This window comes from Rousettus aegyptiacus, unplaced genomic scaffold (assembly GCF_014176215.1).
Source record: "Rousettus aegyptiacus isolate mRouAeg1 unplaced genomic scaffold, mRouAeg1.p scaffold_m13_p_11, whole genome shotgun sequence".
NCBI lineage: Eukaryota > Metazoa > Chordata > Mammalia > Chiroptera > Pteropodidae > Rousettus > Rousettus aegyptiacus.
Genome location: NW_023416286.1, coordinates 91,594,920 through 91,611,616, shown reverse-complemented (window position 1 = coordinate 91,611,616; position 16,697 = coordinate 91,594,920). Strand labels below are relative to the sequence as shown.

Below are 16,697 nucleotides of genomic sequence, written 5' to 3'. Positions count from 1 at the left end.
GCTCTGCTGCCCACGCCCCGCCCCGCCTCGCCCTGCGCCCCCGCGAAGCCGGGAAGTCCCGTGCGCGTCCCCTGGGGTCGAAAGCCCGGTTCTCGTGTCTCCGCCGGCGGCGGCGGCGGCCACGCCCGCGCCACCTCAGGCGCCTCGCCCGCCTCCGCGGCCCAGCAGCGGCCCGCGCGCCCCGCAGGCCGCGGACGGCCGGTCCAGGCGGCGGGCAGGGCCGAGCGCGGGCAGCCCCGAGGGGAGCCGAGCCAGGCCGGCCCGGCGGGCCCGCGGGCGGGGGGCCGGGACACCCCGCACGCTCGCAGTCCTCTGCGCGGGGAGGCCCTGTCCCCAAGGCCGCCTTCCTTCCAGAGCCGCTGGAGCCCCGGTCGCTGCCCCGGCCCGGGGACCTCGCTGCGTCAGCACTTGGCAGCTCGTCCGTCCAAGGTTCAAGTAATGGGCCTCCTCGGGGGTGTATTTTTTCCCCTTCTTTTGGTCGTTTGTTTTTTATGGTTTTGTTTCCGCAAGCTCGTCCTCCCTTTGCCGTTTTTCTGCCCCCGCCTTTCTGCCGACGGGACCAGCACTGCACGGCACATACGGGGGTCCCGTGTGCCCCCCAAAAACACTGCCAGGAGTCGAGATCGTGACAGAGGTGTAAAGTGGCATCTTTTATCAGCCCTCCAAGAATAGGTCGTTCTTTTATTTTAAAAAATTGAGCAGACACTATGCTATGGTAAAGGGAGAATATGGACAGGTCGGAGAGCAGGAGAGAGGGTGTCCTCTGTGGCGCTGGTCATGATGGCAGTGCGGTCCCCTTTACGGTGGCTCAGGGGAATGCTGGAGGACCTTTACCTGAAGGAGAAAGAAACTCGGCTCTCTGGGAGCTCAGGGCGGCACCTGCAGGGGCAAGCGCCTCTATTCTGTTTGACCAGAGCCTCGGATCACCAACCCCAAATAGGAACCTGCTGCTCAGCATCCCTGCCAGATGTTTTTGTCACAATTCGTATTCGCACTATTTTCGCTGGACATTTGTTAAGAGCCCTGAGTGGCACACGGTACACCTGATGGGACGGGCACTCTGCCCTGAGCTTGTTCTGTGTTAAATATTCCCTTAAGCAACATAGAGATCTTTTAGTTAGGAAGCGGGCTTTTAAACATTTATCCCTGTTTTTTAGACAATGGTGGGAATTCATTTTCTTTCATGTTACAAGTAGTGGCAGTAAAAAATTTAAAAAGGAAATACACAATACTGAAGCTGTCAAGGAAGAGAGAGTTTGTCGCTCTATTTTATTTACATACCATTTCCTTTCCCCATCAGGTGACACTCTCCTGCATCGTCTTACCTCATCTCCAGTTACAGCCACTCCAGGTTCTCAGTCCTGGCTGCACATCAAAACTACAAGTAGAACTTAAAAAAAAAAAAAAAAAAAATTCTAGGTACTCTACTCCTTTGCAACAAAAATCTCAGAGTCAAGTGTGGGCATGTTTTGCTTTACTGTTTTGTTTTTATCTCTACAGATGATTCAAATCCATAATTAGGGTTGAAAAACAGCTGCCCTCCCTATTCCTGAGGCACTCGAAGTCAAGGCTGTTCCTTGGGTGGGCCGCATGATTTCATCTTTGGTGCGTGCTATTCCTTCTACTTAGAACACCCTTCTCTGGATGTAATTATTAACTGTTACTTGTTCAAGACCCTTCAAACCCAAAGTAACCTTCCTTGAATCCCATCTCCATATATATATATATAAAATATTGCTTTCTATTTAGCATTTTATTCACATGAAAGAAGCCCTCTCATAGGTGCAATCTGGACCCATAGCCATGCAATAAATTGAAAAAAATAGATTAAACATTGACTTGTACACTATACACCAAAACTTGCTGGTATATAAATTATATCCGAATGAAGCTATTTAAAAGAAAAGTAAATTAAACAATCATGAAAAAATATAAATCCCTTAAACATTTTGTTTTTAACCTTAAACAACTGTATACCCACTTGCCAATGTATTAAGGAAGTCCAAGACTTACTTTGTGCATGGCCTGCTCATGAGAGTTCTGCATGGTATGTCTTGCATAAACTGTACCTCTAAACCATCAGCTAAGAGTTTCCAAGATTTTATTTACAAGGAATATAACTTAAGGCACTTGTCAAGCTGAGTACAGATTTCTCTATAGTCTTTCGTAGTTACTTTACACATTCAAACAACTCGGATTTATTGGATCTTTCCAAAATATTAAACAGGTTTTAAGAAAGCAAACTTATTTTCCGTACTACTTAATTGGTTTACATAACATTTAATTAAATCACCAAAGCATAGTAACAAGTACAACTGGCATAAACAGGTTTGGGAACAAACAAGTAACTCATAGGCAGATTGGACAGGTCAGCTGGTATTAAGGAGGAGGCAGGCTCACTAGAAAGTAGCTTTCTAGCCATTGAGCATGTAGCGCGAGCATTCAGCATGATGTGGGAATTCGTAGTTCATGATTTACAAAAGAGTTAATTGTAAGGGGTTAAGTGTAATTAGACTTAGAGATTGTCCACTGTTGCGCCTACATTTTAATTATTTGATTATGTGTGTAATGCCTGCTATTAAGAGGAACTGTTGGGAAATCCCCAGATATTCTTATATCATCATGTAAATTTCATGAAAACCAATGGGATTTTCAAAAATTGAAAAATTGTTTTTAAGCCATTTATACTAAGGTTTATGGGTACTTCCAGAAAAGGACGTATAACATGCAAATTTTCTTGTTAAAATCTTCGTCAGTTTCCTAAGTTTGCCATGACAAATTACCACATGTTAAAACAACAAAAATGCATTCTGTCATAGTTACGGAGGCAGAAGTCTCAAATCAAAGCGTCAGGACCATGCTCCCTTCAAAGCGTTTCTTGCTGCTTCTAGCTGCCGGTGGCTCCCGGTGTTCCTTGGCTTGGGGCTGTAAAGCTCCATCCTCACGGGCTCCACTTTCCTGAGTCTGCGTCTCAAATCTCCCTCTGTGTCACGTAAGGACACCTGTGTGGAAACAAAGGCTCTTCAGAGCTTGCTGCAGCTAGGGCGGCAGCCACCATCCCTTGTGTTTTGGCAGAGACTCAAAAGCAGGCAGAGGGGTGGAAAAAAGGGAAATTTTCAGATATGGCCTGATTGGAGGCTTTTGGCACAGGGAAGTTGTAGGAAGCTGTGGGGCCAGCTAGAAGTAGGGCATCCTGTGTCACTGGTTAAGGTGCATATTTGTCTTTCTCTGATTGGTCTCAGGTTGGAAGTAGGGACAAAAGTTAGAGAAGTTGTCAGTTATTAATAAATATCATGCCAGTTCTTACAGGCATTATTGTTTGGCTTCCTGAATTGTTAGTCGGGATAGTGTTCCGACTTCCTACAACTCTGACTTATAGATAGCAGGCGGGCTTCCTGGGCTGATTACTGTAGATAATAGGTTGGCGGGTGCCGGTTTCCTGGGTCATTGCTGCAGGATGTGGGTCGGAGTTCAGTTTTTATGTATGATATGGTCACCGCTTTTCAGTCTCTAACCTGTTATTGAATTTAGGGCCCGATCTCATCTCGAGATCTTTAACTTAATGACACCTGCAAAGACCCTTTCCAAATGAGATTATATACACAGGTTCTGGGGGGGTAGGGCATGGACATTTTTGGGAAGGGGGCACCCGTCAGTCCGTTGCATGCTCCTTTGGTTTAAAAGTCACGCTTGCCTGTCTTGAATGAAACAGGCTGGTAGTCATGACTGGGTTTCACAAAAGGCTTGCCATTTCTTTTTCAAACAGCTGCCAGGGTATCTTGTAAAGCTTGGGATTCAAGCTGCCCACCAATCCCTGTATGCCTGCACCCCAAAACAAGGTATTTTGGTAGTCCAGTATGGTCTATACATTCAAAGAAGCCCCACCTTTTTAATGTATGAATGTTGTCTATATTGTCTTTGCTAGGAAGTTAAGGAATAGAACAAATCTTTCTGTTTTCAGCATTCTGAAACTTTAACTTCATTGTCTAGCCAGAGAAGAGAATAATTTCTACTTTCATCAGATTCTAAGACGTTATACATATAACAGGTATGCAATATATTTTTAATAACTTGGTTCATTCCTTTTGGATGACTCTGATGATGTTATAACTTCTTGAAAATGTGGTTGAAAAGACTGAGTCTTTTTCATCTGAAGTGTGTATTATTGATTCTTACTCATCTGTGTAGTATGTCACAATTTTTCCCATTACGCTTCTTTTTATTTATTTTTAATTTTTAATTTTTTAAATTTTTTTCATTATGCTTTTAAAATTTATTTGTTAGAATTGAACCACCTATATCTGATTCTTTTATGCTTATGACAAATATAGAACATAATTTTAAATTCCCTTGATTCCAGGAAAAAACTTTTATCTCATCTTTTCTCAGGTTAATTTTTTTTTTTTTTAGCTTGCCCAGTTGAATAATCAGCTTTAATATTAAACTCCTCCTCCACTTAGAAAACAAAAATGATTTCACACTCATGTGACAGTTATCTACATAATTTTTCTTTCCTTGTTTTCTAATAAAATATTCTCAAGGGGAAGGATGAAATTCTAAAATTAACTACTTAAACTACCTACCTTGTGGCATAGCAGCTTTTTCCATCCAACATGGTGCTTATGTGACATGGGTGCCCATATATAATTGCCTCTTAATTCTGCTAAGCCAAAAGCTCTCAAAAGCCCCGGTGGAGTTTGGCAGCCTTGCTTTGTTTTGCTCATTAACTTGGAGGGATGTACCAGGTGATGAGTTTCCAAAAGCTGGAGCCACGTCCTTGTTAAAATCTCCTTGCACAGATCAAATGCAGGGGCTTGCCTCTTGTATTCAAATGAGATCACGCACAAATCATTCTTATCACAGTGCTTTATTACATGCTAAGTACTTAGTAAATGTTAACTTGGTTCCTAATTACTTCACATTCCACCCTTCCCACTCACTGGGTATGTGACCTTTGGCAAATTTTCTAATTTTTCCACATCTTAGTTTCCTCATCTACAAAATATATGTAAAAGTAAAATCTAATTTGTAGGATTGCTCTGAGGGGCGGAGGGAGATAATCTATGCAAAAGCACTTAAATAGGTTACTTGGTACTTAATAAACATTGACTATAATTAATAAAGAAGAATGATGGTTTGTTATGGTATTTCCATTGCATTGTTCTCTGTAAAATTGCTTTTTTTAGTCGAAAGTGTTTTTTAAATGATTTTGTTTTCTATGTAATGTTTGAATATTTATGACCAAATACTGTAGGTATTGTAGGTCTATTTGTTCATTTGTTTATTTCGGAACCAGAGTCACTTAATTCATCATGATATTCCCTGTGATGCCTTGCATATACACCAAATACGTGGTTCGAATGAAGGAGTAATTGATGCTATCTAGTCTCTAAACCCTTGTTTTCATTGATTTATACAATTGTAATGAATTATCAGTAGATGGCAGTAGTTTATTTTCATTTTTATTTTTGTCTATTCTACAATAGAGATCCCGGAAACAAAAAACCTAAACTGTCCCAATTTTAAAGCAGATATCCTTTCATGAATATTTGGTTTATATAACTATCACCCAAGAGTTCTTCAATTTATATTGCTTTAGAACTAGGGATCAAGAAGTACCAGTTAGTTTATTTTTTATTGTGTAAATCTAATTTTAAAAAATTTTTTAAATTTATTTATCAAACACTTTAGCAAACACAAAAACAAGTCAATCATCATACTTGTCTTTCTGGAGCTTACAGTCTAATGGAGAGATACAGTATAAAATAATGGCAATAATAAGAATAAAACTTTGTCGAGTGGCAGGAATTTGCTAAATGCTTTGTATGTCCTATTCCATTTAGTCCTCACAGTAACCCTGACAAGGCAAACGCTGCTGTTACAGATAAAGACCTCGAGGCCCATGTTGGAAAGAATTCACCTAATAAACTGGTAAGTGGAACATCCTACATTCAAGATTAGCTCTGTCTTACTCAGGGACCTATACTGTCGTGAGTCACAATATTATAAAGAGATAGAAACGGTCGTACTAAAGAGAGAGAAGAAGAAATCACATCTACCCAGCAAGAGCAAGAAAGACTTCTTAAAGAAAATGCCTTCTCGAGAGAGAGTGGAAAGACTGGTTGCAATGTGGACGTGACCAGAACAGTGTTTTAGGAGTGTTATTCTGTCAGAACGGACTCAATTGGAGTGGAGATAGCTACGATCGGATGCCTGTTATGCGCCAGGCACAGTCCTAGATCTCTGACCTCATGGATCTTACAGTAGTAAAAGAAGATAGAAAAGAACCAAATGTGTAAGATGTTAGTAGTGGTAAATGCATTAAGAAAAAAAATGAGACAGGGTAAAGAAATGGAGGATGAAGGAGAGGAGGTCGTGTTTTATAGACGGTTGTCAGGAAAGGCTTCTCTATGCATATAGTATTGGGAAGTGTAAGGAGTGACTGGATTCCAATATAATGTGAAGGTGGAACCGATGAGTTTTTCCTGAAGAATTGCATTCTGCTGGTAAGAGAAAGAAAAGAGTCAAGATTCCGGCTTGTCCTTCGGGTAAAACAATTGGGGCAGCAGTCCTGGGCCACATACCTGGGGAAGATGTCCGAAGAGCTATGAAGCATCAACAACGAGCTCTCATTTATGCTTAAGGAAGTCTGGTTCAGTTTTCCCGGGCTCCTCACCCTTTTGGAGACCTCTCTGCTAATGTCTCCAGGGTTTGGGGCCTGAACAAGAAAAATGAACTAATGATTTACCAAGATGGAGAAGACAGCGAAGAAGCAGGTTTGGTGGTGGTGTTGAACACCCGTGGTGAACAGAGAAATCAGGAGTTCAGTTTGGAACATTAAGTTGAAATGCCTATAAGACGTCCAAGTGGGGATGTCAGGTAGGCAATTTGGTATCAGTTTGGAGCTCAAGAGGGATATTCAGGTTAGAGACATAAACTGGGGAGTCATCAGCCTGTAAGTGGATTTTAGAGTAATGGGACTAGATGACATCACCAGCGGAGTGAGTATGGGGAAGAGGCCTGAGGGTGGAGCACTAGGACACTCTTAACATACATGAGAAAAATAGGGAGGAGCCGGTAAAGGAAACCACGAATTATGTGGATAGTTCAAGAAAGATGAGGACCAAACTTGTCCATTGAACATGGGAACATCGGGGTCATAGATACTTTGATAAGAACTTTTTTTTTTTTTTTTTTTACTAGGGGTGAGAGGAGCTCTTAAAATCATGAGGAATCTACTATTTTTGTGCTCTATAAATTTAGGATTCGGATCACATTTTTAGCTGGCAGTTGTGCAAAGAGAATTAGTCTACAAAACATAAATATTACCATTAAAAATGAAAGCATAAGACCGAATGACATTAGTGGATAGTGTTGTTTCTTTCTATTGCTATGGAACTCCGCTTTGGGCAAGAAATAATTTCTGAGAAGTTTGTGTTTGGTTCTGGCCGATGAGAAGGAGAAGTGAAACCTCTGAGGAATGTTAGCCAGCCGACCTGTGGCAGTTACGTACTCTCAGGCCCATTCGCATCATGCATAATATGTACCCGGTACACTCCGCAGCAGGTAATCTTCAGGGCAGGAGCAAATTATAGTCACGAAGGGAAGTTGGGGAACAGCCTGAGGAGTTTGTAGTGACAGACGAGAGATGAAACAGGGAATGAAGAGTGAAAAAAAGAAGCCAAATCCGATAAAAAGAGCTGGGAAGAGGGGCAGCAATGTAGGCGAGGGGGGCCAGCTCGAGAGCTCGGCCGGCATAGACTCGACACTCACTCCATTTGCTCATCAGCTCTAATCGCTCCTCATGTTTAGCTGGTTTTAGCCAGTACCACACGAGTGAGCATAATGAAATGCTTTGTTATTTATCTTGGAAGACAAAGTGAAAATGTAAAGCAGGTACTTCCCAGGTGAGGCTGACATATATTCGTGGCTTTCTAAATTACCATCTTCACGATTCCTTGAAAGTATTGTTTACTTAGAATATTATGTGACATTATTCTAGAGAAGTGGGTTATAGACAATGAATTATACAGTAGTTGACCATGTAAAATAAAAGTGAATTTAAATATTTGTGTTATTTTTTCCTATAAATGCATTTTATTGCTACTTGAACATTTACAGTACTACGGTTGGGCTCTGTAAAGCTGGCCTTGAAATGATTCTTATTGAAAGAATGAAAATTAGGAGTGTCACTTTTTGTTGTATTAGTGGAGTTACAGTGCTCAGAAGAATAAAAATCTCTTTTTTAACAATACAGCACATTGGCTAAGAGTGAGTATTCTGGACATAGTCATATTTGCCTTCTCTGCCACCTGCCAGGGTTCCTGCCCTTTGCAGAGTTAATGTACTAGGAGACAAAACCCACACACTCAGCTCAGTTTGCAGGTACTTTCCTGCAAACAAGGATTATTACAGGTCTGTGTTCTATTCCTGAAGAACTCAGAACAGATACTAGGAAAGCCGCATTGGGAACAGAACACACAGCACATCTGTCTGCAGTCTCTACCAAATGCACTTGCCGTAGGCTGTGAAGCCTCAGGTACGGCGTGCTGGTATTTTGAGGCAGGCTGCCAGAGATAGGCACGTGGCTCTGTGTAGAAAAAGAACAGCAACGAGGTTGTGGTTTTCAGGGCTGTTCACTGGTGTTCTGACTCCACTCTTTGGGTATATAATGGAAGTCACTTATTATCTAAACTTGGGTTGTGCTCACACTGGCTTTGACCAAGGGAATGTAAGTAGAGGTTATATATGCCATTACTGAGCGGAAAACTTTAAGTGAGAGCATGACTTGCCATGTCTCCTTCCCTCTTCCGTGTTGATAGACGCTCACATCACAATGGAACCCGAGTTCCCTTAGATGGGAAGAAGCCCCCTGCCAGCCTAATAGTGACATATAACGTAAAAATTAAACCTTCATTGTTTTAAACCACTGAGATTTCGAGGTTACTTATTATTGGAGCATAACTTTGCCTCTCTTTTTAAAATTTTACTTTTAATATAGTTGTCATACAGTGTTATATTTCAGATGTACAACATAGAACTTTTAAGGCAGAGTGGTGAATGATTAATTACAGTGGGTTCAAGAAGAATGATAGGAAAGGAAGTAGATAGCAAAGATCTTGACTATAAAGAACAAAGCAATAGCCAAAGAGGATTATAGGGTCAAGCAAGGGTAGTTATTGCTGTTGATTTCCTGTGGGCTGTTTAGAATAGAATAATATGTTTGACTAAGTTAGAAGGAAATTCTGTTGAAGAAACAATTGAAGGAGTAATATTCTTAAGAAGAGAAAGGACTACCAAAGAGGAGGATTGACCTTAGGTAGCAGCAAGGGCACTATTCATTGCAAGAAAAGTATAGACTAGTTCTAGCTGCAGGTGCAGGAAGACTGGGAGGTGGGGAGATTTACCATACTCGCTGATTTTTTCTCTCCCATCTCAGTTAATTAAGAAGCTGGATTATCGACTAAAAGAGAAGGGGGAAAGAGATGTGGGAGGTTTCAAGACAGAGAAGACGGGATAAAATAATTACCTATGAAACCTGGTGAATCCGAGGGGCGTAGCACCAAGGGCCTCTGAGACAGTCTTGAATGTAAAATGCGACCACGGCACCGGTGGATAATTTCCTTTACGCATATTCAGCCAGCTGCTGGAGCGTACGCAGAGCAGCCGGTCGGGACTGTTCCAGGGGAGCAGGACAGGGAGAGAGTGAGGAGAGGAGTGAGGACGAGTGCAAAGGATTCTGAGCCAGGTGAGGAGCGAAGTGAACACGGGACGGACTGAGGGATCACGAGAATGGAGACGAGTCAGTGTGGTCGGACCGCTCTTGGAGTCACAATACTAGGAGCCAAGAATGAAAAATACGAGTTTGACTCTGAGATTGTGGACGGGGTGTGGTTAGAACGTGTGGGTGGCTGAGATAAGACGTCAAAGAACTGAGAGGTGAAGATACCAGAGGTTAAGATATGCCATCTGTGTGGATGTTGAAATCCCCCCAAAACGTAAGACGAGTCATAATAGAAACACCGTAAGTCAGATGCTATAATCTAGGAGTGAGGAGTAGAGTCCAGCAGGGAAGGGTAGAGCTTATCTATTCTGATGGTGCGAATGTCACAGAAAACTAAGTCGTTTTAGGAAGAGGAGAGGATAAAAGTTTCCCAATGGGAACAGAGAACAGGAAAAATGTCTTACCTCCAGATCGTGGCTTGCGGAGGAGAATGCATTTTCTTCGGAGGATTTCATTTCTAACTGAAAAAACAATGAAAAGAAAGTTCACTGAAGAGGTTGAAGATAGAGACAGTTTTGTTGAAGGAAGATGGGGGATCCATGGGTCACAACTGAAGGATAAAAAAATTGGGAAGTGGGTGACATATCACATTAGGGGACTTTTGAAGCTTACTGAGAATGAGTCTCCATGATGAGGAATGACCTGGGGGTCAGGCTGCTCCTGCAGACCAAGATTAACAGGGCTGTGGGAGCAGTGCCCACAGCGTCTTAGGCAGGTGTGGAAATGACACTATGACCTGAGGGAGAGAGAAGCAGGGGACTCACTAGAAAGGGACCTTGACCTGCAAGTAACTTAACAGGACCTTGAGGAACTCACCGAGTCATGCAGTCGCGCAGACCGGGGCATCGAGGCTGCCAGAGGTCTGCAGCGCCACGAGGTCCATCAGTGAGCTTCACTGGCATGGCTTTCCTAAGAAGAAATGTGGCAGGTAGTGGGAATGGGAGGGAAAGGGTGGATGGAAGTGGCCTTTTAGCAGCACAGAAATACAGAAGTGGTTGGCTTCTGGAGTGGAATATGAGGGCATGGCTCTTCGCTCAGTGTGTTGTCTACACACTGGTTAAGAGGGCGAACCTTGGAGCCACACTGCCCGAATTCCGATAAAATCTCTGACGCTAATAGCTGTCTGATTTGGGGTGAATTTCTTAATCTCTTTGTGCTCAAATATTAACCTTCAAATATTAACTCATTTAACCCTCATAGGATTAAATGAGTTAATATTTGTAATGTTCTTGCGCATGGTACGGAATAATCATCACATAAATGTTTGCTTTTGTTGTTATTTTTTATCTAAAGCACTTAGAACGGTCAGGTACAAAGTAAGCACTGTGTAATTGTTTATCATTGTAATCAACTGAGAGAACTAACTGAAAATACAAATTCAGAGGGCATGCGTTTTCAAGATAGGTAGGCAGAACTAGGGAGAAAGTCTGTGATCATGAAACCCATGCAACAGAGCTGGAAAGTCAGATGTGGATTTATTAGTCTGTATGTGAAGCACAAAGGACGTAGATAACTAGCGTGAACAGAGTGAATGGCCCAGTCGGTATTGGGGAAGGCATCGCAAAAGGCAAGTTTGATGTGAGGTCGGGGGAAGGAAAGAGCAAGAAGAAGCAGGAAAGAATCATAAAACGGGCGATTCTGACCCTCTGTCGAGTAAAGCTCTCCGGATTTAGCTCGATAAGATATTTCTGGAAAGATTTCAGTCTCCCGCTTCAGGAAGCAATATAACTTTGTTGTTCTTTCTTTTTGCTTATATATCAGGTTTCAATCCGTTAAATTTTTGTTTTTGAAAATGCATGTAATTATTATACAAGCGCTTTGTATTTAACCAATCTTTAGGAAAGATATTTAGTGGTTTTGCACATTTCCTTGTAGAAGCTTCCTTACACATGCCTTCCTGTTATGGTAATATTTCACTTCTTTTGGCTTGCAAAGTTTATCATGACTTTTTATGATTGGAAAGATTCACAGGTTCTATAAAAATCATCACTAAGATTTTTTAAAAAAGGATGTCATCGAAATAGGAAAAAATCCATGTTCAAATGTTAAATGGGAGATGACAATTCCAGAAATATTTAACAACATTACATTTCTTTTATTAATCATGCAAATTTGAATGAGCTCCTTGGTGTAGGAGTGGACAGACAGATTCAGATGCCCTTTTCCTGAAAACTGGTAATGTCTGACCCTGAGGACTCAGCTGTCATTTGCTGTGTTGGTAGAGGAAGGAACTCTTTCCATCTTCCAAAGGAGAAAAATATCTACCCCTTCATCTTATCAGTTACTCCAACATACAGAAGAGATTGAAATGCAATTTTAAACCAGCTTAGGGCTTACCCTGCCCAGAATAGAACTGGACAGGAGCGCCTTATTTTCTACACCCTATACAGAAATTGCTGATCTAACTTGGCACTGTTTCTCCTTGATTCTGGCCGTTGTTTTAGAATTCATTTCATCGCAGTATTGAAAATACCAGCTATTAATCCATGTTAATGAATTAGTCATTATGTATGTATGTATATATGTATTTATGTATGTTAGGTACTGTGCCCAGCATGTTACAGATATTACTTTAATTATTACAGCAGCTCTGTGAGGTTTTACAGAGGAAGACACTGATGATCAAAGAAGTTAGGAAAATTGCTCAAGATTATAAACAGCTGAAAAGATGGAGAACCAAGATTCAAATATAGTTCTGCCTTCCTCCCCAAACCATTCTTAACCATTGTATTTTAATTCTTGGAACTAAGGATGAAATGTCATTGCCATCCCTGTATTTGGCCACTAATTTATTTGCAGGATCAGCAGGATATATGAAAAGAAAGAAAAAACAAAACAACGAAAAGTGAAAGATTATCAACATTGATTATTCTGCAGGAGTAAAGAAGGTGAACCAAAAAGGAGAAAAGAGACACGGAAGAATGCCAGGCAACAAAGAAAGGGAGTGTCAGAGAATTCTTGGAGAAGGTAATAAAGCAGTGGTAGGAAATAAATAATTAAAAGGTAGGCAGCGACAAAAAAGTACGTGTGATAGGATAACTGTGTTAAATTTTATAACAAATTGGAATATAGGGAAGCTGTTAAATTTCTCCAGGAAGAAACTTATTCAGTGTTTAGAAAAGGCATAACAACCTGAAAATGCAGGCCTATAATGAAAATTCATCAACTATAATTGCTATATAGTTGTTATAGTGGCAATATAATTATAGTATGTGCGCAAGTGGTCTGGGTAAAAACAGCTGGGACAATCAAAATATTTATACTGTTCCATAAAGGAAACAGGTATAACATTGCAGTAGGCGATTTTGAATCATCTGTTATTATGGCCTTTTATTTTGGTTTTCTTTATAGTCAGCAAGGGAAGATTACCAACTCTGAATTTAGTTTATTTATGAAGAAACATCACATTTTTTATGACTTTGAGTAAAGAAACATAACTTTTTTAGAATGTTTGCATTTAAATTTTTTAACGTACGTTGTTCTTTTGTCTAGCTCTGGCTAAACAAGACACATCTTCATTAACGGATGCTGTAGAGCAAGTTGCAAAGCAACAACAATCGCAGACATCAGAAATAGAAAGACAGAAAAAGATTCTGTTTCGTTTGCAGGTAACCTGTTTTTACTGTCTTCTAAATGAGTCTAGATTTTCCTCAAAACTATATTAAATTAGTAACAGGGAAGTTATTAAGGACACTTAATTTTGGGAGGCAATTTTAAAATCATATTTTTTATATTTACCTCTTTCTTAATTATTCTATTATCCTTAAGTGAAATCTATGAGTATTCCAGTTTGCAGAATATTTTATACACTCAATATACAAAGATTCAAAATGTTATTGTAACCATAGTATAAGCATACAACCCAGTGTATGACAGAATTATTTTAAATTAACTTTTATTTGATAGTTTTTCTTAAAATGCTGAATGGAAAGAAGGTTAAGTTTATAAGCCAGTGTTTTGAAAATTATCACTTGTGAGTTGAGTTGCCAATGAATATTTAAAGTAAATAAGGAACACTTCTCTCTTCTTTATACTTCATAATATATTTATAATTCCATTACAGAGAATCTGGAAGCCGTACTTGGTTTTTGTAGACAGCATAATTAGATATAACTATACTTTAGTATAGCTAAAGAAACAGAATGGAAACAGTATCTTTACTATGTGCTCCGTAAAGCTTTTTTATTATTAAATATATCGTGGAAATGAAAAGTAGGGCATTTAGAGCTGAACTGCCTAATTTGAAAGACAAGATTTGGTACTTTCAGCTCTTTGGTTTAATTTCTCTGTGCTTCTGTTTTCCCATTTGTAAAACAGAGATAGCAATAGAACCTGCCTATAAGATTTTCATTATGATGAAGTGAATACTAATAAATATTATGTAAGGTATCTGTGCTAGGATGGGATATTAATATTGGCTTTAGGTATTAATGCATCAGCAGAGATATGATGATAATAATTATACTATCATGGTAATATGGATTTCTTATAAATATTTGCATAGCATTAGTCACTGTTAGAAAGATTACATGTATACAATAGAATAGAAGGCAAAAATAGTACTGTCGTAGATTTTTCCAAAGAAATTTTCCCTAACACTTCTCAGTCTTCATAGGCTTTCACAGATGTTATTTCACTTATATGGAGGCATTTTGCTCATTCTTAAGTTTCTCACCATCTAGGAAGGAGGGGACAGTGAAGTAAGTAAATAATTACACGCAGGGCAGTAGTGTCAGCAGTAAAGGCACGAACACAAGGTCAGCACCCAAGGAGGAGTGATCACACAAGGTCAGCACCCAAGGAGGAGCGATCACCAAGAAAGCGATGTTTCAGTCGACTTTTAAGGGACAGTTCGAGTACACCTGAATGACCGGGTACCTGGGACAGGTGTAAGGCTTAAGGGGTGAGGAGGACAACATGCTAGACAAAAAGAACCTGAGAAAATTCACGGGAGCCTGGAATCACATTGGTACATTCACAGAACTCTTAAGTAGTTTGCGGTGTATAGCAGAGTATGTTTTGAGAAGTGAGAGCTGTGTACAGTGGTATGAAACTTGGACTTTATTTTAAAGGTGATGAGAAGGTTTTGATGGGCTTTAAGGAAGGGAGCAAATTATTAAATTTATGTTTAGGAGGGAATTCTAGTGGTATGAAAGACAGTTGTCATAATCTAACATCCATTCATGCTAAAACCTCTCAGGAAATTAGGAATAGAAGTTACTCACTCTAAAAAAGGGCATCTACCTAAATCCTACAGCTAACTTTATACCTAATGGTGAGAGAGGGAATGTTTTACTCCTGAGATCAGTATATGGCAAAGGCATGTGCTCTTCCAGCTCGTATTCATTCTGTGGTGCTAGTAGTTCAAGCCACTGCAGTCATGCAAGAAAATAAACAGAAAGCATCCAGATCGGAAAGGAAGAAGTGAAACTGGTTTTATTCACAGATGACATGATTATCTTTTAAAAAATCTTAGGAATCTATTTTTTTTTTAAAGCTATTAGGAATAATAAGTGAGTTTAGGAAGATTATAAGCTATAAAAGTAATTATAAAAATCAATTATGTTTCTATATATTGAAAGAAACAATCAGAAATTAAAATTTAAAAAGGAATATCATTTACAGTAGCATCAAAATTATGAAATACTTAGGGGTAAATTTGACGAAAGGTTTGTTATGTACTGAATGTTTATGCCTCCCCGCCTCCCCCTTGCTGTAGCAGTATTTGGAGGTGGGGCCTTTGGGAGGTAATTAGGGTCAGATGAGGTCATGAGGGTAGGGGCCTCCTGATAGGATTCGCTCCCTTGTAAGAAGGGACTGGAGGGCTCACTCTCCCTCCACTCTCTGCCATGTGGGAACCAGCACGAAGGTGGCCCTCTGCAGGCCAGGAAGGGTTCTCACTAGCACTGGGCCAGGCCCAGGCCCTTTGCAACCTCCAGAACCATGAGAAGTAAATTTCTGTTGTTTAAGCCACTAAGTCTGTGGCATTTTGTTATGGCAGCCCAAGCAGACCAAGATAATTCATAAACTGCACAACATTTCTGAGAGAAATTAAAGGCTAAAATAGATACAGAGATATACCATTTAAATAAATCAGAAGATTCACCGTTGTCGACATGTCAGTTCTTTCCATTTTACCTGTAGTTTAGAGCAGTACTGCTCAAAATCTCAGCAGGCATTATTTTTGAAGACATTGATAGGCCGATTCTCAAAGTCATATGGACATCCAAAGGACCTAGAGAAACCAAAACAATTTTGAAGAAGAAGAACAGTGGTGGAAGTTATTACATTACCTGATTTTAAGATTTATCATAGAGTACGGTAATCAGGACAGTGTGTCACAGCATACACATTCGTGGAACAGAACAGAGTGTCCCGAAATAGCCCCCCACATGTCAGTGGATTTCAAAGAGATGCTGGTATGGACCGAATGTTCGTGTCCCCTAGGGAGGTGGGGTCTTTAGGAGTAATTAGGTCTAGATGAGGTTATGAGTGTGGGACCTGTGTGATGGGATTATAAGAAGAGGAGGAGACCCAAGAGCAGGCATGCGCTCTTTTCCCCTCCCCCTCCCTTTCCCTCTCTCTGCCGTACGAGGACGTTGCGAGAAGGCAGCTGTCTGTAAGACAGGAACAGGGCTCTCACTAGGAACTCAATCCACTGCCCCTTGATCTTGGACTTTCCAGCCCCTAGACCTGTGAGAAATGAATATCTGTTGTTTAAGCCACCCAGTCTATGGTGCTTTGTGATAGCAGTTCGAGCTAAGACAAGGTGCCAAGACTATTCATTAGAGAAAGGGTAGTCTTTCAACACATGGTGGAGGACAGCCACATGTATAAAAAGTAAACCTCAGCTTTCACTTCGTATCACACGCAAAAATTCACTCAAAACGGATTATGGGCCTAAATGTAAGAA

At 40.5% G+C, this 16,697-nt stretch overlaps 1 protein-coding gene across 8 annotated transcripts in view; it reads left to right on the top strand.

Moving 5' to 3' along the window:
* Nucleotides 1-69: 69 nt before the first annotated feature.
* CCDC122 (coiled-coil domain containing 122) overlaps nucleotides 70-16,697 on the top strand; it is a 30,729-nt gene continuing 14,101 nt past the window's right edge. The window contains exons 1-6 of one of the 8 annotated variants that reach the window (XM_036228935.1): nucleotides 70-429; nucleotides 1,501-1,605; nucleotides 3,991-4,048; nucleotides 5,844-5,931; nucleotides 12,662-12,751; nucleotides 13,277-13,392. In XM_036228935.1, coding sequence (XP_036084828.1) covers nucleotides 12,706-12,751; nucleotides 13,277-13,392 — 162 coding nt within the window. In that variant the 5' untranslated portion in view covers nucleotides 70-429; nucleotides 1,501-1,605; nucleotides 3,991-4,048; nucleotides 5,844-5,931; nucleotides 12,662-12,705. Of the gene's footprint in view, nucleotides 3,840-3,961; nucleotides 4,049-5,843; nucleotides 5,932-12,583; nucleotides 12,752-13,276; nucleotides 13,393-16,697 lie in introns of all 8 variants that reach the window. The other 7 variants (XM_016143879.2, XM_016143877.2, XM_036228936.1 and 4 more) reach the window with 7 other exon arrangements.